The sequence below is a fragment of the Euprymna scolopes genome, chromosome 5 (genome assembly GCF_053919585.1).
Source record: "Euprymna scolopes isolate OS-2025 chromosome 5, ASM5391958v1, whole genome shotgun sequence".
In the NCBI taxonomy this organism is placed as follows: Eukaryota; Metazoa; Mollusca; class Cephalopoda; order Sepiida; family Sepiolidae; genus Euprymna; species Euprymna scolopes.
This window is the reverse complement of record NC_136486.1, coordinates 84,739,402-84,761,451: the sequence shown is the minus strand read 5'-3', so window position 1 is coordinate 84,761,451 and position 22,050 is coordinate 84,739,402. Positions and strand designations below refer to the sequence as shown.

Sequence of the window (22,050 nt, the reverse complement as noted above, 5' to 3'; positions counted from 1 at the left end):
GAGGTCACAGAATCATAAAACTGGAGGAACTTTGACCTTTGGGCCCATAGGTAGCCTAGAAATGTAGGATCATTTTATCTTACATGTATACAGGAAACTGATCCCCCCGTTAAAATTCTAAATTTTCTTTTTCTTTCTGCAAAGTTTTTCAAAGTTATCATACATAATCGCATAAAACCCGTAGAAACTGATTTTTGCGTGGGTGATTTAACTGAGCGTTTTAATCTAGAATTTTATCCATTTAAGAGGATATAAAAATAGATTATTAAGAAAAGAAAAGAAAAGAAAACTCTGGGGTGCTCAGAAAAAATAAAAAATAAATAAATAAATTTACGTCCCAGACGCCGACGCCCGAAATATGAACCAATGAGATTGACGATTGCTTTCGACCAATCATTGAATCGAAGACGCTTTCAAAATACTTGGCCGCACATGTCCACCTTCTCCCCCCCCTTTTTTTTTTTAGCAATTTCTCAACATGGCTTACCTTAATCAACAATTGAAAACTGCAATTGAAAAACAGGATGAAGAGTAAGATTAAATCTTAATAACTTATGCATTAAAATGCTTGCGCTTGTTTTTTTTTGTTTTTTGTAAAATGGAATCACACATACACTGACTGATAACGTTTCATTTTTTTTAAATTGTTAACTTCGTGTGACTTGCATATATTTTACCTCTTGATAGTTTTCCTTGTAGCATGTACAGTATAGTTATGTTAATTATAACTAATGCTCGGTAGCATTTAACATTTTAAGATTTTTTTACCGTTGGAAGGAAGCTATTGTTTTGAAATTGGTGAAAAGTTCATTGGTATGCATGTATTAAAAAAAAGTTTCTTATCCGTGACGGACACGTCTTTGCACACATGGCAGGATGTTCACGTTTATTGAAACCACCAACAGTGGAGATGACATTTCATTAATTTATTGTGTTGTGGTTGCTTTTTAGTACGAAACTATTTGTTGTCGTAAACTTTTTCTCTCTTTTATAAACTTTTCTGCAAAGGCATATAAAGAAACTCAACCTGGTAAAAAGTTTTAATGTCGATTTAAGCTTTCAAACCTCGATTTTTTAAATACAACTGGAGCACATTAGAATTTTTTTTTTTTTTTTTTTTTTTAGAGCATGAAACTTGAGATTTAGAAACATAGATGCATTAGCATTTAAACTTTAATTTCAACTAAGAATTACTTTTTAATCGAAGTGCATAAAATAAACAAAAGTCGGGCAATTTTTGTTTATTTTATCTGTTACAAATGACCAATATGTTTACTTCGTGAGCCTTTAAAGGGTGAATTCTGACTTGAGTTACAGTTTAAATCTAATTCCTATTTCAGTCACCCAAATTATTTAGGGTGAAATTGGTTTCGACATTACTTCAAAACAACTTATTTTTACTTAATCGATGTTTAAGTTAAAAAACAAGCAATAAATTATAACAAAAAATATAGTCGCCAACTTTATAAACAAATCGAAATGAGATAAATCGAACACTTGTAGGAAATGAAGACGGAACTTTTGAATATGGGTGCTATACATAGAGTGAAACTTTCTTTTCAAAAAATAAAAAGTTGGGTAAAATAAGACATCAAAAGTACTAGAATTTCGATACTTGTACAGTTTAATCAAGACATTCAAAAAATGAAAATATCGAAAAAAAGGTTATATTGTACGTATCCGTTTTGGACTGAAGATCTCAGAAAAAAAAAGTTCATTTAATTTGATTAAGTAGTTGTTAGAAAAACACGTTTTTATGAGAGCGCGTTGAAGTCAGCCATTATGAAATTTGTTGAACACGCCACGGGGAGATAACTCCAGTTAAAGCGCTGACACACTCTCCCCATCTTTAATACTAGCTTTTCTTCCTAAAAATCGAACCTTTTGCTCGGTATCATAATAAATTGCTTTTTCGCTGTAAAATAAAAACTATTGATGAAATTAAGTGATTTTTTTTTTTTTTCGGAGAACTTCGTTCTATAACGAATACGTACAATATAACCTTTTTTCGATATTTTCATTTTTTAATTAAACTGTACAAGTACCAGAATTTCAGTAGTTAGACTTCGGTCGTGACGAACGCTTGATAAACAAACGGGGGCATCCCCGGCAGCAGCATAGTTTATACTCGCCACCAATCACAATTAAGGATTTGTCTTACGTAATTCCAATTAACCAGTGAAAGACAACTATTTGAAGTATGAGAAAAAAAATGGTACTCAGAGTGATCCGTGCTGGAATAATAACATTATTATTTAAAAAGCCATTCTTAACATGGGGAGGGTGTTTTGTACCTATTCTGTACTTTAACCTTACAATTGAATAAAAAACATATAATAAAACTTTAATTAAACGTGGAAATACGATTTAAAAAATAGCGCCGGCCGGCGGATCAGTCACTCTCTGCATTTAACAACCAAAAGAATGTTTGCTTTGAATATTAAAAACAAAAAAAATCTTTACGATTTAAATTTTTGTCGATTTTACAATTTTTTCTTTTCGGTTTATTTTTATTTTATTTTTCAAAATAGAATTAAAATTATTCTTAATCGAGTCAATTTTTATTATTGTTCTAATCCAGAGTATATTAAAACTGGCCTTGTATCCAACTTTGTCTTCGTATGGAAGCAAGTAAATAGGAACAAATAAATCAAAAAGAAAAAATATTGTAAACTCGGCAAATATTTCGTTTTTGAATGTGCGAAAATCCATATGGCGTAACAAACATTGCTTTTGGATATAACACTTTCTGGTAAATAGGCTAAATAACATTTTAGTTTTAGGAAATACATAACATTGGTGATAAAATCCAGTAACCAAATTTTATGTGAAATTCATATTATTTAATATATTGTAGTAGTTAAAAAAAAAAAACGGAAGTCTATTTTTGTGTGTGTGTACACACAATCTTTTGCATAAACAGGCATGTTAAAACCCACATTAGAAATACATCTGGCAAATTGACCACTTCTGTGTATATGTACAGTTTTTAAGTCATTTCTATTTCCGCCCACTTTGTTGGCGTGAAAATACAATTAAAGGATATTCTAATTTAACATCCAAATCGGACCCCCCCCCCTTCCCAGATCGCTATGGGCATAGAATATGTACCTACATTAGACATGGCTTTCCATGTGGTAGACATCTCCAGAGATGACCCTAAATTGCTCTATATGCGCTTTCGGACTGCACTAGTTTACACCACTGCGTTTAAAATTGACCACGTCCTGTCTGCTCATCCTTTGGCTAACATTTATGTCTGTGGAGACATCAATGTTTACAATGTGGAATGCTTGGCCCACTCAAAAAAGACAGATGATGAAGGGAGGTTCTGTCATGATTTCTCCATTGCTTATGACCTAACTCAGATTGTTCACGAACCCACTCATATACCCAACACTAATGGTCAGTATGCAAGTCTCCTAGACCTTTTTCTCACAACTTGCCCTGAGCCATGTTCATCTTACGTTCTGTCCCCACTGGGATCTTCGCACCAATTGGTTGTTTCAGTTAAGATAATAACAAAATGTAATAAGTCCTCTGACATACCTCTTTATCGTACAGTATATTGATACTCTATGGCTGACTGGGATAGCTTTTGTATATTTATATCTGTGATAGACATAGATAGGACCTACCTCAGAACGGGCGAGAATCTGTCTCGGTAGCAGGCTGAAAGATAGAAAGAAAAAAAAAGAGGCCCAAGATAGCAGCTGTTGTCTTTTTACACCTACCTCGCGCCTGTCTGGGAAACGGGCTAGGGGAGGAAGTTACAGCGCCAGTCTTCTCCCAGATCGTCATTAAACAAGGCGCTACCTGTGGTGAGCGTACGCGTTAACGGGCGTGAGTGCAACGCGCTTGTGGACACCGATTGTGCCCAGACACTTGTGCGCAAAGAACGTTGTGACACTTGGAAAATGACAAGAATTCCGGTTCTGACTGTAAGCGGGAGCTCGTTGTCCTCTTTCGGAGAAAGTGTCATCCACATAAGCATCGGTAGTGGTCCTGAAGTAGCCGTGCAAGCTCTGATTATGGACAGGGAGCTACTTGGGTACGATTTACTCTTAGGAATGGACGCAATTGTGCAGCTGGGTGGAGTCGTAGTAGATGGAGCTGGGAACGTGACATTCTCCCAATGCAAAGAGTGCGTTTGCGCGGAACTCACCCTAGATAAGCCTGATTTTCGAAGTCCTGAACTGTGGCTTGGATGTGGTCGGACGAACAACCACCAGAGAATTTGTTCAATAGAGTGCGAGAGTACAAGATTTCCCCCAGAGCTTGCATAGAGTATGATAGGGAACTACAGACCTGGATCAACAATGGATGGCTGGTTCCTTATCCTGAGAAGGCATTGGGGCCTCCAAAGTGTTTAATCCCACTAATCCAAGTAAATACCCCAGACAAACATGACAAACAGTACAATCCCACCCCTTCACAGTAGAGATCTCTAGATGTAAGCGAGCCTTCTACTTCAGTAGTTCATCCCCAGAACCGCTAGACTTTGGAACTCCCTGCCAGGTTCCTGCTTCCCCAACTGTACTGACATGCAGAAGTTCAAGTGTAATGTGAACCGACATCTTGCTACCCAACTACCCACGTAGTACCCTTGTAGCCTGTGTCCCTAATAGTAGCCCCCCTACATCAAAATGGCCATGTTCCTTGTTTGGGGTGAAAATGTAATAATAAAAAAAAAAAATGGCAGTCGTCCAGCCAAACAAACAAAAAGTGAGGCTGGTGCTCGATTATAGGGAGTTAAAACACGTGGACCCCTTTACGGCCCGCTCAGACATGTGCGCTGATAAATTATGGGAATGGCGGCAAGCAGGGTCTAATGTGTGTGTGCTTGATCTTTGGAAGGCGTACCTTCAAATGCGTGTACACCAGTCCCTATGGCCTTATCAGACAGTTCTGGTTAAAGGGAAAAGATACTGCTTAACCCGTATGGGGTTCGAACTCAATGTGGCGCCATCAATTATGCAAACGATTGCTGACACCATTCTGGCTCAGGATGAGCACATAAGGCAGGCAACATCTACATATATTGATGATGTGTACGTGAATGAAGTGGTTGTATTCGCGACGTGTGTAGAGGAGCATCTCCGCAACTTTGGACTTCTCAGTAAGGAGCCGGAGAGACTACAGGATGACGCATGGGTGCTCGGTTTACAGGTTCGGAGAGAAGACGGCGTCTTGCATTGGAAATGGGGAAATGAAGTCCCAGACATGCTCCGTGATGTCACGCAAAGAAACGTATTTTCTTGGTACAGAACATTGGTTGGATACCTCCCTGTGGGTGGCTGGCTTCCTGTTGCTGTGACGTTCATAAAGAGGAGAGCGTCTGAGGTCACTACTAGAGGCCTGCTGGTTATGCCCAGAATGGGACTCCCAGCATATAAACCTGGCAGAGCTTGATGCCGTTATCAAGGGGATAAACTTGGTGATCCTCTGGAAGTCGACTACACTGTAGCTGTTTACAGATTATCTCTGCGTCCACAAGTGGATTTCGGACACCCTTACCGCGAGAGGGCCAGAGTACGAACTAAGGCTACGAGCGAGATGCTCATCCGACGGCGGCTCGATACCATCATGAGGATCAAAAAAGAATATGTGCTGTCAATGGAAATCTCCCTGGTCAGATCTAGCCTGAACAAGGCCGATTGTTTAACAAGAGTTCCCCGCAGTGGATTGACGCCACTAGAAGAACCATCGAACCCATACAACCGGCCTGCGCCACATGTTTTGCTCAGTTTGATCGAATCAAGGAATCCACCACCAAAGTGGACATCCAGGGATCAAGCGAACCTTGTATTTTGTTAAGTTGGATGATGACCTGAAGTACGAAAAGCAGACGTTAAGAGTGGTTGAGAGCTGCGTGGCTTACCAATCCATCAACTCGGCATCTGTTCGCTGGGAAAAAGGAAAACTGGACATAAAGAACCACTGGAGTCGGCTGGCGATAGATGTTACTCACCACAATGGCGAGGATTACCTAACGCTCATTGACTGCGATATGGCGGCCGCTCCGTCGGCAAGATACAGCAGCAATCATCCGTCAGATAAACGACATCTTCTTTGAACGTGGCCCCTCCCAACAGAGATACTAGCTGACAACGGCACCGCTTTCACCAGTGAACAATTCAGAAAGTTTGCCAATGGCTGCGGAGTACATCTGCGGTTCTGATATTCCTACATACCGAGCGGGAATGGGATTATTGAGCGGAACCACAGGACTGTCAAAACTATCGCCGCCAGAGCGGGCTGTGCAGTGTCTGAAGCAGTTTATTTATACAACGTGACCCCAAAGGATGCTGCATCACCCTCTATAGCGCCGACCGACACATTGTACAGGTGTTACATGATAAGGGCTGTGCCCTTTTCATGTAAGTAAAAAAATGGAGAGATTTAGTTAAAATGAAATAGAATAGACGAAATTCGAACCTCGTAATTTAGGTTTAGAAATAGATTACGAGAGAGAATTAGAAAATGGAATGTAAAAACAAAGCATTGTTTAGCTTAGAGATAAAATAGTTTTAAGAAAAGGAATGTGCATTTGTCAATTCTGTTATGAAATTGAATTGAGGAATGCAACTATAGGATAATTTAATAAACATGTTTTTAACATATTGGAAATATAGGTTACTGGAAATATAGGTTAAAATTCCTTTTGTAAACAAAGGAAAAATTTTTGAACATGCATTTCCAGAACACGTGAAAGAAGACACATGTTTTAACATGTGTATGACGTCATGGAAAATGGGAAGTTCTCGATATAGTTAGAAACTTGAGAGTTAAGCGGGGGAGAGTTTGAGGACGACAGACGACAGTCTGGAGTCCAGAGATGGACAGTCAAACGTCTGGAAGCAAGACGGTCACCTTTGAAACATAGAATGTAAAACTTTGAATTCCTGACTAAGAAAACCACCGACCGGTCCATGGGAATAAACGCGTCATGTGTTTTTATAAACGTCGTCTTTGTGTTGTAATTCTACCAAAAGGTAAAGTGAAATTGTCATTATATGTCTTATATATCCTGTGTTTTAAAATGTCTTCACATACACAATGTCTCTACATCTCATATCTACAATGTGAACACTAAGACTCTCAACACTGTCTCCTCACTCTAAGAGCTTAGCTTCTACTACACATCTAAGTATGAACATTTTATATATATGAATCTCTTCATAACACGAACACAGAATGCAACATCTCTCTTAATAAGACTCTCTAAGACTCACTTTTAATAAGACTTCCTAACAACGAACAATAACAACAACAACAATAATAATGAAACCCCTATACAACACAGGTATCACATTAAGGTGAAGAGCATAGAAACGGACCCAGTACCTGAGATGAAGTAACTGAAGGGAGGCTGGAAAAAGTGGATGTTGTCTGGATCAAGAACCCGCGCGACAAATGTATGACTCAGTATGGATTTGGACGCATCACTGAAGTGATCAGCAAGCAAGCAGTGTGTGTTGACGGTTTGCCCTGTCACATTAAGGACTTCTGGCCGACAACACAATCGCGGCTACCCATGAACAATGGGAGCAAATCTGACTCCGAGTCCGGGACCAGTGAGACATCACTCTGGTTCACAGCAGCTCCCTCAAAAGGTGACTCTGATATCAGTAGCCTCCCAGCGGAAGCGGTATTCTTCAACCCCCAGTCCGCAGACGAGAGCTTAAGCGAAGAAGAGGCATGTATTGTTCCCCTTCGGAGAAGCACCTGGCGACAGCGATCACTACGCCATTGCTATTTTGGTGATCATGAGATCAGGAGGGAGTGTGGTAGACATAGAGAGGACCTACCTCAGAAACGGGTGAGATCTGTCTCGGCAGCAGGCTGAAAGACAGAAAAAGAAAATATCAGATCTACCGCTGTGTTCCATATTTAAAAAAAATGTATCCTCTATAGCAGCGGTTCTCAACCGGGGGCGAATCGCCCCCTAGTGGGCGAAAATCAAATTTTGGGGGGCGATTTTCAATCAATTTTATCTGTGAAAAATTTTGACATTTTTGCGAGTAAATTTTTTAAATAGTCAAAAATAGCTTTTGGGGGCGATAGCCGGGAAAAGGTTGAGATGTATGTACATTCACCTAACAATTTAATGGAACAAAACATACCGTAAAAATTGAGTATAACTTAAAAATCCTATCTACAAAATAGCGCGGTCTGTATCCTGCATAAGTACCAAAACCACACACACACACACACACATTCATTCCATTACGTGAATTTACAAAAATAAAAACACAAAAAACAGTTAGCGTTAATCAAGTTTTCATTATTATAATTGTTGTAAAATACTTTATTTGCATTAAATTAGTTTTCATTTAAAAATAAAGTTTAATTATATAATATTTATTTGTTTATTAAAAGCTCAAAAAATTATATTGAGAAATAGAATATTGTTTTATGACCAAAAATTATAAGGGGGTCCACCAAGAAAAAAAAGAAGGGAAAAGGGGTCCATGGGTCAAAAAAGGTTGAGAACCGCTGCTCTATAGTATCAAACCTGACAGAATGGTTAATTGTAGGTATAGACCACTTCATACCCTCCAAAAAATTCCAGCAAAAACCCAACAGCCAGCCGTAGTTCTCTCCAGAATGTGCTGCTACCATTGTGTACAGAAATCACTATTTTAATTGCTTCCAACGAAATAGATATACTGAGACTAAAGCCACCTTCAGGACTGCCAACAACCACTGTAAAAGAGTAATAAAGAATGTGAGAGAGTTGTATCGTCACGTCTAAAGTAGCTGAGCAGTGGCTTAGTTCCAACCAATTTTGGCAAATAACAAACAGGGTCCTGAATAGAAGTGTGTGTACTATCCCAACCATCATTAATGGACTTGAGGTAATTTCGTCAGCATCGTCCAAAGCTAAAAACTTTGCAGCTAATTCTACTCTATGCGATCAGGGCAGCAGTATTTCCTCCCATGTCTGAAAACACGCTATGCGAAATACAAATATCTGTGTATGATGTTGCCAAGTTAATCAAAAACCTTGATTCCAGTAAAGCAACTGGCTCTGACAGCATTCCTATTATAGTGCTGAAAAAGCTTCAACCAGAACTAGCTCCTATACTTACAAAGTTTTTTAAGCATTGTCTTCAGTAGAATTGCTTTCCAACACCCTGGCAAACCTCATCAGTATGACCCATATTTAAAGATTCAGGTGATCGATCATCTCCTTCTCAATACAGATCAAGTCTCCTGTGCATCATGAGTAAGTTGCTGGAATCTGTGTTAAATAGAGAAGTAGTCAACCACCTCAGCAAAAATAACCTCCTCAGTGACATATGCTAGATCTACAGCAGATGTGCTAACATTTATATTTCATAGGATTAGCGAATCTCTCGATGGGGGCTTCCTTTCTAGGGCCTTTGATAGGATATGGCACAAAAGTCTACTCCACAAAATCTCCAGCTACAGTATAGCTGGAAATGTCTTTTCAATTATTAAATCATTTCTCTCCGATAGGTTCATAACGTATTATGCTGGAGTCCCTCAGGGGTTCATCCTGGCCCAACTCTCTTCCTGATCTGCATCAATGATCTTCCAAATCACATGCTAAGATCATTCGTAGACATTTATGCTGACGACACTACCATCTATGGCAACACTTCAAAGACCATAAACAACCAAGTTCTCTCTGATTCTCTCTACTTGTGGTGCAATAGGGAAAAAAGTGGCTGGTTAATTTTAATGCATCTAAAATCAAGCTTCTATCTTTATCAATTGAAATGAATGGCTCTCGTCTTGGCAAGCTTCTAGGTCTGACCTTTACTCCTGATCTGAAATGGAATACGGACATCAAATCAGTTGCCAAGTCTGCTGGAAAAATGGTGGGATCGTTCTACCACTCCAGTAGATATTTCACTGCTGAAGCAATTCTCTACCTGCATCAGAGCCAAGTACATCCAAGGATGGAGTACTGTTGCCACATCTGGGCAGGAGCTGCTAGAAAGACTTATCCTGCCTTGACAGAGTTCAAAATAGACTTTGTAACCTAGTGGGGATGCCCTTTTCTTTTCCCTGTAACCTCTTTCTCACAGAAGGGACATTGCGAGCCTGTCTCTGCTTTATGGCAAGTGCCGATCTGAGCTCCAATCTATGGTCCCCTCCTGGTCACAAAAAACACTTGTCTAGCTGGAATTAGTATTAATAATTTCCCCCACTCTTTATCTGTACCTAAACCTAAACATAGATTCCATGAACAAAGCTTCTTTCTTAGAACTGCATGCCTGTGGAACTCTGTTCCGTTTCCCTCATTTCCAACTGACTACAGTATGGTCGTCTTCAAGTCCAATGTAAACAAGATCTTGATGAGCCAGCCCTTTAAGTAATCCAATTTGCCAAATTTCTACTACTAATGATTACTACAACATTTTCACATTGATTATTCTACACTCATTAACCCTTATTCTTGAGTGGCTTCCAGGCTTTGATAAGTGGTGACTCCCTTGTTAAAAAAAAAAAAGAAAAAAAAAAAAGACACCGTTAAGAGATGTTAAAAACCTGTTCTCGTTCTTTGCGACAAAATGGTAAGACTAGATGGAAGTTCAGGACTTGGTATTCTTTCTTTTTATCTACTGAGAAAACTTACTTTTACACGCTTATGTTTCTGTTTTGATGGAACGTTAAATGAAGTTGATTTTATTTGGAACCTGGTAACCTTATTTTCTTCATTGGACGAAATACAGGATCATCTCCCTTTAACTAAACGCTTTTTAAAGAAATAACTTTGTTGATTCAGCCACTTTACAACACAAAGTTTATCTATGAAGTAATAGTTCAAGAACCACTCCAAAATTTGTGAAGATGCTCGGGGGGCCAGCTGAAGAAGTGGTTACATACTATCAAAGTTGATTGCAAACTTACTTCTAATTCACAGGTCTACAGTGTTTTCATTTTTATTATAAATATATCCTTGCTTGATCCATATTTGTAAGATGGGGGGTCTATTATAACATCTCAAGGGTTTCATATTTATGTACATTTGTTTGAAAGCATCCTCCTCCTCCTAAAGTCTGAATACACTGTGGTAGTGTCAGAGTTACCTGGCTAACATGACTCTAACGAAAATCCAAAAGCAGTCAACATCAGGAACCTTCATTCTTTGGTCATCTCTAGCTGTGTGTGTGACAATCAAAAAAGTGTCAGGTGTGGAATCACAAATCTACAGATTGATGATAACAACGTTGCTTCTACACTTGCCATTCTTTTGTTTGTTCTGCGTCAAACCTTTCCCAATTTTGTATATAACTGCTGGGCCTTGTTGCCGTGTGTGCCATGAGTAATAACCTACAATTTAATAGGTATAATGAATACCTACAGACGACAAGGTGGATTTCATGCACACTGAACAACCTGAGACATGATCAACATGGTAGTGTTCGGACGATTAATCGGAATTGGGAATCGAAAAAATCAAAACTTTTGTGGGTATCGAAATCCGTATTGAAATTGGAAAAATTTGTGTCTATTTTCCAATTCTTTGTTTTTGTTTTAATTTAAAACTTAATTTTCCATGGCTTGTATGAATGAGGAAATGATAAATATTTATTTAAACTATGAGTAAAATTAAAATCTATAGATTACGATCACAAGTGGATTTTTGCATTTGCAAAAATATTTTTTTTTTTTTTTTTTTCACGCAATCTGTCCCCAACCTTTCCACATGAAACAATGATATATTTAGAAATTTAAAAAGAATTGAAATTGAGGAATTTAGAATCAAAGTCAGGAATTTAGAACAGAATTGCGAATCGGAATCAGGAAAAATATTGGAATCGTTTCATCACTACTACATACACTCTGTTCAGAAGTCTGATTTGCTGAATGGCAGCAGCAGCCATAAAAACTGATGTATCTCTATCTAGGCTACTAAATCTCTAAATGTTGCTAGAGAGCTTTTCACAGTGCATGCTGGATGACGTCACAGAAGGTGAATGAGATAAAGTATGAGTAATTGAAATAGTGGTATGAGGTAAATGATGTACATAATTAAGAGGAGGGAATGTGAGGAATCAATGTTAAATGCAAGAAATTATATATCTAATCATATAACAAATACTGACCCAATGGGTCAGTTATTATAAGTAATGTACTTACAATAACCCTTATCCCTGAGTGGCTTCCGGGCCTTGATAAGTGGTGATCACTGTGTAAAAAAAAAAATAAATAAATAAATTCTGATGCAATTTATATATTTATTGATGAAAATGCTTTTTCAAACTGAAGAAGCTGGCTGGACAAAGCTTCTGATGGAGCTACTTTAACATATCTAAAATAATATAAAATCAAACCAGAATCTTTTACAAAAGTAACCAACTTTATCATTTAGTACAATAAAAATAGTATTTTTGTAATTTTATAATAGCAGAATTAGTTTTTGTACAAATTGTTCTGAAAGTAATGAAAGCAAACCAGAAAATGTCCAGTAATATGAAATTGAGAATGTTTTAATTTCTTGGTCTGAAGTTTGAACACTTTTTCTTTTATAAGTTACTGAATGCCCAATAAGTCATTGTAGATGTTATCAGATTGAATGTGAAAAAAAATTGTCTGTTATAAAAATCATCTAATTTTTTGAAAATTGTATTCAATGACCTTCACATGAGAAATATTTTATTTATGATATTTAAGATTTTTATTTATTTATTTTTATTTAGTAATTGTTTTGACATTTTTATTTTTTAGTGCCATGGAGCAATTGTTGGAATGTGGGGCTGACCCAAATGCATTTCTTTCTGGAGAGGACATTGCACCCATTCATTTGGGACCAGGGATAAGTAAATCTATTACTGCCTTGCTTCTTAAATATGGTGGTGACCCAAATCTTAGGTAAATATTTCTTAAGAGACTAAATGTGTTTCAAATAATTAAAATATTTTTCAGTTCAATTTTTGTTTCATCTCAAAAGAAACTGTTTCAAACTATTTCTCTATTTCCAGGACAATGTTAATCTTGTGGGAATTATTGTCCTCCAGTTCATGCATGAAAGAAAATAATCGTTTGATGGAACAATAGAGAAAAATAGCATTTTATATCAAAATATTAAGAGCATTTTGAAAAAAAAAACAGTTATCTACCTTTACATTTGCTAGACTATGACAATAAGAAAATATTCAATGGATGTATCAAAATAATATTTTTTCAGTTATATTTAATTAATTAATATCCTTAATGTATAGTTGTTGCTCCCATTTTTTAAAGCTGTCATCCTGATTCAACTTTCTGCTCATATTTTAAAATTTATATCAACAATAATAATTATATAATTATTATTGTTGATATAAATTTTAAGATATGAGCAGAAAGTTGAATCAGGATGACAGCTTTAAAAAATGTGAGCAACAACTATACATTAAGGATTAATCAAACTAATGTTCTCAGTTTTTCAGTGTTATTTGCTCAGTGTTTCGGTTGATGTAACCTTGCATTTTCTTTAAGTGTATGTCACCATGTTTGGTAAAGTAAAGGGAGGTTTTAGCTCTATATGTATGAAGTTTCATATTAAGGTTAAGTTGAAAAATTTACATGTGAATGCTCAATAAAAGAAGAGCAAGATATATTTTTATTAATATAAATAAATTTATATGGTCACAACACTAAACATGCTAATGTTTTGGACAAATGGTTGATTAAAACTAGAAATCCTCGTCAGGTGACTTAATAAATTATTGCTTTCCACAGAAGAAACCAATTCTCAAAAAAAAGAATCTGTTTATTGATGTGTCATTGTCATTTGGTTAATCTATCTAAATTTCTCTCAAGCTTTTGGGGTTTGCCCCAATCTGCATAGAGTTTAACGCTCTCAGGGTACTTTGCCAAGCCACAAACTACCTAAAAACATTCTAATTCCTAAAAATATTAATTTACAACTGAAAACCCCCTGTATTTTCTTTTATCTTAATCACTACATTCCCTGATCAACGAAAACTGACTACTTCCGAACTAGCTCTCTAAACTGGAAATGGACCACCAACTGAGAGGTGCCACCCTGTCTCAAGAGTTTGAAAGATTTTGCTCTCCTTCTCTCCATCGTCTTTTTACTTATCTCGCTTTTGACAGCCTTTCCTTTTTAGAGAATCATTTTCTTACATTCGTTGGGGTCTGGGCTTGGGGCAGATAGGCATTTACATGTGACAATTTTTTTAACTACTTATTAATTATTCAGGCAAATGAAGAGATCCTTGATTCCTTCTTTGAAATTCTTTTATTGCCTATGGTGCATGTGGTTGTTGGTGACAGAGTGTTTATCAGTGATTTTTTTTTTATGTTTATACATTGTATGTAATATGTATTGGTCTGAGGACTGCTTGGAATTTAACCATTCATAGCACATTTTTCCACCAAGAATTCAAGCAGAACATGACTATTATCACTGTACAACCAGTAATGCCAGGCATATAAAATTAACAGTAAGTTCTTTGATATGACAAGGGCACATTCAAAATGAATGTTTCCGTTTAGAGCACAATTGAAGCGTGATATTTTACTTTTGTATTTTAAATAAGCCATTATATATACAATAATTTGATTAAATCGACAGTAGGTTCTCTACAGTGCAATGTAGATTACAATATATTTGGAACTTAGTCACTGCAATAGGCATGTGAAGCTTTCTCCAGGTGCATCAGGATGAGTCCTCAATTCTAACAGGCAATCAATCAATTTGATTGAAAAATGGGCTATTTCACCGATTTCGATAACAATAAAAATATGGGAGTGTGAAACATTCGTTGATCATCATTCAATCCCGGGCAACATCGAGTTACCCTGCTAGTGTAAGATAATTTTTCAGCAATTGATTTCAGTATTATAGAGAACTTTCCATTGTGACATAGTGCACTGAATGAATTGACTGCCTGGTAAGAGAAAACTTATGATCAGATTAACTCTGGCAAAGCATCTGCTCCAGACAGTATCCCAGTCTAAATGTTTAAAAACTAAAATGTAATATAAGAAATATTATTCTTCATCATTAACAGGTGGAATGGGATAAGATTGGATCAATGTTATCCTATCTTTATACAAGGGAAGGCTGACAAATTAATATACGGTAACTATTATGGTATCACCTTATTGGACACTCATGACAAGATTTTCCCTAAGTATTTAAGTCAATAATTCTTGAACAAAGACAAAAGCTAAATAAATTCTTTGATGCATCCATCATGCTGTCTGTCATTCATAAAAATTGTAAACCTTGCAAATCTTACTCAGTAGTTTTAGTTCTCATGGAAGTAATACTTAATTTCTCAGCATTAGTAGAAATATAGTTAATAGATAAAATTTAAGTATTCACCTTTACTACAAGTACCTGGCTAAGGTTTGAACTCACAACCTTTCTCAAAGTATTTCAGCTTTTAAATATAAATGTATATATATATTACTAATACATATTTTTAATCTAAACATAAGTTTGCTTTTGTTTTTTCATTTTTATTAAAAAAAAAATTGAAAGTTTGAAAACTGATCATGTCTTTTTTTCTAGAACATCTGATGGCATCACACCATTGCACATAGCAGCCACTTGGGGAAACAAAAGTATTGTCAAATTATTGCTACACAGTGGAGCAAATGTTTATATTCGTGATGATGTAAGTTGGATTTCTTATTTGAATAATAATGGAAATGAAGATTAATATTTAAATGAACAAAAGTATTCAAATATAAAAATAGTTTTATATCAATCAAAATGTCTGTTTGAATAGCTTTTACTACAGTGAACATTTTATTTCGACTTTAAATTGTGTATGAAATTTGAAATAAAAGACTTTCAGTTTAAGTTTTTCTGCTATCATTTAAAATCTTGGTTAAATTATTGTTGTAGCGGTGTAATTTTTGAATCTCTCGTCGTCGGTGTAGTAGCCTTGCAAGTTGGTAATAATCAAGATCAACTCAGTTGTATAATCAATAAAAAATATATTCGGAAAAGTATTAAAATGTATCTTTTATTTCTTAGTTTTTATCTTTTAAGAAATTATGAATCTACTTATTTGTAAAAATTTTATTAAAAATTGTAATAATGATATATTGAATAAAAAAAAATAATTTACGATTTTTAATTTTGTCTAAAGGAAGGCTTCACTCCCTTGGATATGGCTAAGAAGTATGAACATGAAAAATGTGAGATAATATTAAAACAACATTTACACATACTGGAATCTCAGATGAATAACAAGCAGAAAGTCAGACAGAAGCCACCTATAAGTAAGTGAATTATTTTGTTTGCATAATGTATTCTCATGACTTAAACAAAATTATCTGAACACACTTTTTAAAATCTGTTTATTCTGACAAAAATATAACCAACAAAATGAATGAAAAAATGCGAGTAACACTCATTATTTAGGGGGTCACCAGAAATGTAATGGGAGGGATGGGGGGCATTTAGAAAGATTTTTTCCATCAACTTTAATCAGAAACTCTAAATTACACTTTCTTGACCTTTGGGCTATGATTAAAGTTTAATCTATTCTGTCAGCAGAGAGAAAATCCTTCTTGACTAGAAGGGGAATAGATAAATGTAGAAAGAGATGTGCCCTTTAACTTTTAACTCTTTTATTTTGTTATCCATGCTCTTGGTCAATGTTGGGTTGCTATGCTAGTTTTAAATATGTCTAAAGCCTTTGTATAAAAACATAGATTTTGACAAATCATACAGAAATAATTCCAACTTAATCTTGGTAGTTCAATTTTCAACAGAGTTACACTAGTTTAAAATAAGAAAATCTATTGTCTTGTCTGTTATTGAACTGAAGTGTTCCTGGATTAGGACAACAAAATTAAAGAAATAAAATAAAAAAAAGAAAAAAGAATTCGTCTTTGCAAGCCAACAACCGCCGGGTTTAAGATCACCCCTGACACCAACCTTTGTCTGTCTGCCTCTCACCGACCTAACCTGTCAACTCCTTTTATACAGGTCTCCCGCATGATTTCACATAACTTTGACCAGAGCACACTTTTTAAAACTATGAGCACCATCTTGATTTCTCTCTCTCTTTCGCCCAACCTTGCCCGACACACACGCGGTAAGACCTCTGTTCGTTTGATCTGTTTTTCCCTTTCTTTTTCCCCTTTCCTTCTGCTAACTTTAAACAACATGCCTCCCTGATCTCTGGATCACATTTCGTAATCCCTCATCCACTGTGGCGGTCGTCTTTCCCTACTTGGTCTCTGAGGTGTCTCGCCATCCTCCCGCTGCACATTGCTTTCCGCCGTTTCATTTTCCACTGGCCTGATATCAAGAATATGTCTCGGTACTCCATCTACCGCAACGTTATTGCTAGTATTATTCCCAGTTATGTGTCCTCTGCTCCACTGTGTGGCACATCACGCCCCTGGGGAATTCACCCATACTTCGTCATCAAGTTTGATGGTCCCTGTTGTCTCCGTCTCCCTGCTTGCCGGCTCAACCCTAGGATGCCTCCAGGGGTATTTGAATATTGACAGGTGTGGAACTGTCCCTTGCTGTTGCCCCGATCTAGGCGACATGTTGTACCAATAGACTGCTTGCTCAGGCGAGGTGTTCCCTCTCTCTGCCACTGCCTTTATTGTCCGGTGGATTCTTTCTACAATCTTGTTGCCACTGGGTCTATAGGCAGCTCTAAAGAATTGATGGACATTCCATTTCTTTAGCACATCTGCAACTGCTGCTGATTTAAAAGTGGGTTAGAAGCTCTTCCACCAGACTGCGCTCCAGAAACACCACGTCAAGGGCTGCTGCTATCTCACTGCCCGTTTCACCTCACAGTCTTTTCCATAGGGCAAAGCGCCCGGGGTCACAATCGATCATTGTCATGTAAAGCCCACCCCATGTAATGGGTGACATTAACTGCGAATCTTTCCCAGGTCCCAGTCACACCTAGATCTCCAGCTTCATGCGCCCTTGGAGCAGGGTCAATTGACTGACACTTGTCACAAGTCCTGACCACTTGCTTCACTTGTTCCTTTAGGACACTTGGATCAACTTTTCTTACCAGGTACAATGTCTTCTCTACCCCCAAAAGGTGCAGATTGTGCAACTTTCGCACCCCAGAATTATCCAGATAGTCACTGCAGCAATATGCTCTTTTGTTGGCACAAGCCAGCTTTTTCTCACTCTTGTGAGAGCATCTGCTTTGTTTTTCTCAGAGGCAACTATGATTACGCGCAGCTTCAAAGAAAACTTCTGCATCAGCTCAGCCAGCATCCTGAGCCTGCGCTTCACTGGCATCTCTGCTGCCTCTTTCGTTCTTATCCTTTTGTCATGTGAAATCATCGATTTCAGCCAAGCAAACATAGTGGCAGAGTCTGTTTCCACATAGATGTTGTGTAGTCCCCATTTTAAGGCCAGATTAACTCCTTTGGTAACTGTATCCAATTCTGCTACATTAATGTGGTTAGCATCATCCTTCTTCCATAGCCAGGCAGCATCTTTTGCAACCACTCCACCCACTTCCAAAACAACCCCTGTTGCAATACTGTTTCATCACACCACACGACTCCATCCAGTGTTTGCGGCATGTTCCACGTTCCCTGAACTGGGTCTTGCTTTTCCACTTCTTTCAGGACCTCTTCAATCAAGGCGGTTATTCTTCCTCCCACTCTATCATCCCATCCTCTACCTTCGGCATGCCTCTTGATGTAGCTGCATGCTGGTTTAAGCCAGCCGGCAATGAGATAATCCCCAATCAGCCTGCTGCATATCGAAAAAAGCTCCCGCTTGTTGAGCTCTTCTTTCATTTGTGGGATCTCGGTTCCCCTTCGAAATTCCAGGCCACCTGACACATTTCGTTTCAGCTTTAGTCCCAAAGCCTCTCCCCCATCCAATTCTTCCGATGCCTTGGCGACCAATCCGGACTTCTGTAAGTGAACCACGACCTCCCCTACAGTCACAAGAGTTTCATTCATATATGAGCTCACAGCGCCATCTCTCTTCCCCGTTTTTTTCTAGAATCTTCCTTAGAATGGTTGACAGGATCTTGGGTGCCGAGTTCAGCCCGAACCCCACCCTCGTAAGGCAGTAGGTTCTGCCTTTATATCTGACCAACTGGTACTTCCAGAGTTTCTTGGCAACACGAAGTTGCAAATAGGCAGATTTTAGATCGACCAAAGAGGCACCGTTCATTTGCCTCCATTCTCTGATTGTCTCACTGCATATATCTATAGCATCACCTCCAGTATGGCACTCGGCATGTTGGTTCAATTCTCAGAAATCTAGTACTGGTCTGACCTTTCCTTTTGTTGGTTGCAGAACGGCCATTAATGGCAAGATGCCCGATTTGACGTCATTTGTCCATGGCAACAGTATTTCCTCCTCAATCCACCTGTCCACTTCTTGTTCAAAATCCTTTCCTGCTCTTCCTTTCGTAACATGCCACCCTGTTTGTTAACATAGGTGGTTCATTCTTCCATACCCACTCCACTGTCCACTGATTCCCATCGAATTCCACTCTAAAATCCGGATCACTGATTGATATCCATTTTTTTTTCTCCAACCTGTTTGATTCCTTTGTTGACCTGCTCTGTTACTGCACGTCCAGCTGGTCCGAACCTCATGCCCATTGCTGCCGACTGTGACACCTCCAAGTTGGCATATTACGTCCATTCCGATTTCAATTGTAATAGTTCTCCTCCCTCAACATTTCACTCGTGACCCATCGAATGCTACTACGTCGCCCTTCCCTTTCCCTCCGCTGACAAGGCTAGTGTGCACCATGGTAGTGGTAGAGCCAGTATCAATCAGAGCCACAGCTTCTTGTCCTTCCACCACAAATTCACGCTTGGGCATCTGCTGTGAGCATACCATTATTCCCAAGTCGGGGCAGCCGCTGGTGCTTCAGCTCTCTCTTGATAGTTTCCTGGACTCTTGCAGTTAGCTGCCATGTGACCACTCTGATTATACCTGTAGCATACAGTCCTTTCCAAGAACTTCCTGCAGTCTCTCTGCAGGTGCGGGCCCCCACATTCAAAACATGCGCATCGCTATCTCGGACGGCTTTTGCTCTCATCCTTCCGTGCTGTTGCCACCGCTCCTACAGCCCCAGAGTGTTGGTTGCTTACTAATATTCTTGCAGTTGGAAGCAGATCACTCACCTCCAAAGTCTCGATACCTGGGACCTGCTGCAGCCTCTTGGAATTCTCCTCGGGAACCCGGTAACGAATGCTATCTTTGCTACATGTTTTGCGACCTGTCTCCGAATTCCTGCCAGTTCCACCAATCTTTTGACTTCATTTGCATACACATCGACAGATTTTCCCGTCCACCTCTTCTCTTTTAATTTGTTGTATGCCTTAAACGGCCCTTTCGCAAATGTCTGGATCAATCTGGCTATGATCGTCTCAGCATCCTCCTGTTCATGGGAGCTCAGCTCCAAATATAGGGCTAGCGCATCACCCTCCAGGAACAACGGTCTCACTGTGACAACGTTGCCAATCTTTTGGAGCTTTGCCACTAGGTCGACTTTCTTTAACCAAGCCACCACATCGCCTCCGCCACTGGACGGCTTTATCATGTTGTTCAGGCCAGTAGCCATCGCCGAAATAGCTTGAAGTGTTCCTGGTTTAGGACAACAAAATTAAAAAAATAATAAAAAAAAAGAATTTGTCTTTGCAAGCCAACAACCACCAGGTTTGAGTTCACTGACACCAACCTTTGTCTCTGTTTACCTCTCACCTACCTAACCTGTCAACTCCTTTTATACATATCTCCCATGTGATTTCACGTGAAAGCATACCTTTTAAAAATTATGGGCCCATCTTGATTTTTCTCTCTCTTTCGCCCAACCTCGCCTGGCACACACACGGTTCGTTTGATCTGTTTTTCCCTTTCTTTTTCTCCTTTCCTTCTGCTAACTTTAAACAACAAAACTGAAAATTTAATTTTCATGCTTCTTCATTGAAATTCGAAATTTTTAATTTCAAGTAAAACCAATGGTATCTACTTAATTGTCATGTCACAGTAATGAACATATCCAAAAATTACGAAAAACAATAAGGTAGAAAATTATTGATAAAAATAGTTTTTGAAGATAATTAGTGAAAATTGAGTTTTGCTAAAAAAGAAACTGGAAAGTGCCACTCGTAAAAAGAGAAGTAATTGTTCTGCAATCTTAAGCCACTTTAGCAAAAGTCAATTTTCACTAATTTTCTTCAAAAATTGTTTCATTAATAATTAATTTTCTATCTCATTTTTCATCATTTTGGGTTATATGCATTACTGCGACACGACAATTAAGTAGATATCATTGGTTTTACTTGAAATTCAATATTTCGAATTTTGCTCTAATAAAAAAGAAGTACTTTATTTTTTTGCCAGATTTTTATATTTTTGCTTCTGGATAATACTCTTAATCATAATCCTTTGGTTCCTGTCAAAGGGATGTCTACAAGTTGGAACACAATAAAACAGTGAATATTGAAAGAAGAAAAACAATCAACACATAGATTTGGTGATGAACAATTGAAAACAATAGATCAGGAAAGGAAAGGGAAGATTTTTTTTTATATATAATTGAAGCAATATATCCGGTCATGTAATATGGTGTTTTTCAGTGTAGAGAAAATATAAATGAAGGTAGGTGAGGGAGAGAAAGGACAGAAAGAATGAATACTTTGCTTTTGCCACTATTATAATGCCAGTCATTACATGCATGGTGGAGGAAGGGAAGAAGCCATGTATAAACACGTTGTTTTCTACTTTTCGTTAACTTAATCGAAAATTAATAAAAACTGTAAAGCGATCTTATGTAACATTGCCAACAGCTTAAAAATAGAAGACGTATCTTTTTTATTAAGCTGTTGGCAACGTTAAATGAGATTGATATGAATGCTATTGATTATTATCAGGAAAACCTTGTTTTATATCATGGTATAAAAAGCATAATTTTTAAATTAAATATTTGTAAAAAGTTATTCACTGAAGTTTTCAATTTTGAAATTTCTTATGAAAATTAACTTAAATCCCCCCCTCCCCACAATTGAAGAATAAACCATCTTTTTAAGATGGAATAATTAACATTGTGAATTGCAGACATTAAAAATGTAACTAAA

At 37.7% G+C, this 22,050-nt stretch overlaps 1 protein-coding gene across 1 annotated transcript in view; it reads left to right on the top strand.

Annotated features, from left to right (window-relative positions):
- Positions 1 to 449: 449 nt before the first annotated feature.
- LOC145276912 (uncharacterized) overlaps positions 450 to 22,050 on the top strand; it is a 43,587-nt gene continuing 21,986 nt past the window's right edge. The window contains exons 1-4 of the mRNA XM_080128375.1: positions 450 to 531; positions 12,709 to 12,852; positions 15,509 to 15,614; positions 16,095 to 16,227. Coding sequence (XP_079984501.1) covers positions 479 to 531; positions 12,709 to 12,852; positions 15,509 to 15,614; positions 16,095 to 16,227 — 436 coding nt within the window. The 5' untranslated portion in view covers positions 450 to 478. The remainder of the gene's footprint in view (positions 532 to 12,708; positions 12,853 to 15,508; positions 15,615 to 16,094; positions 16,228 to 22,050) is intronic.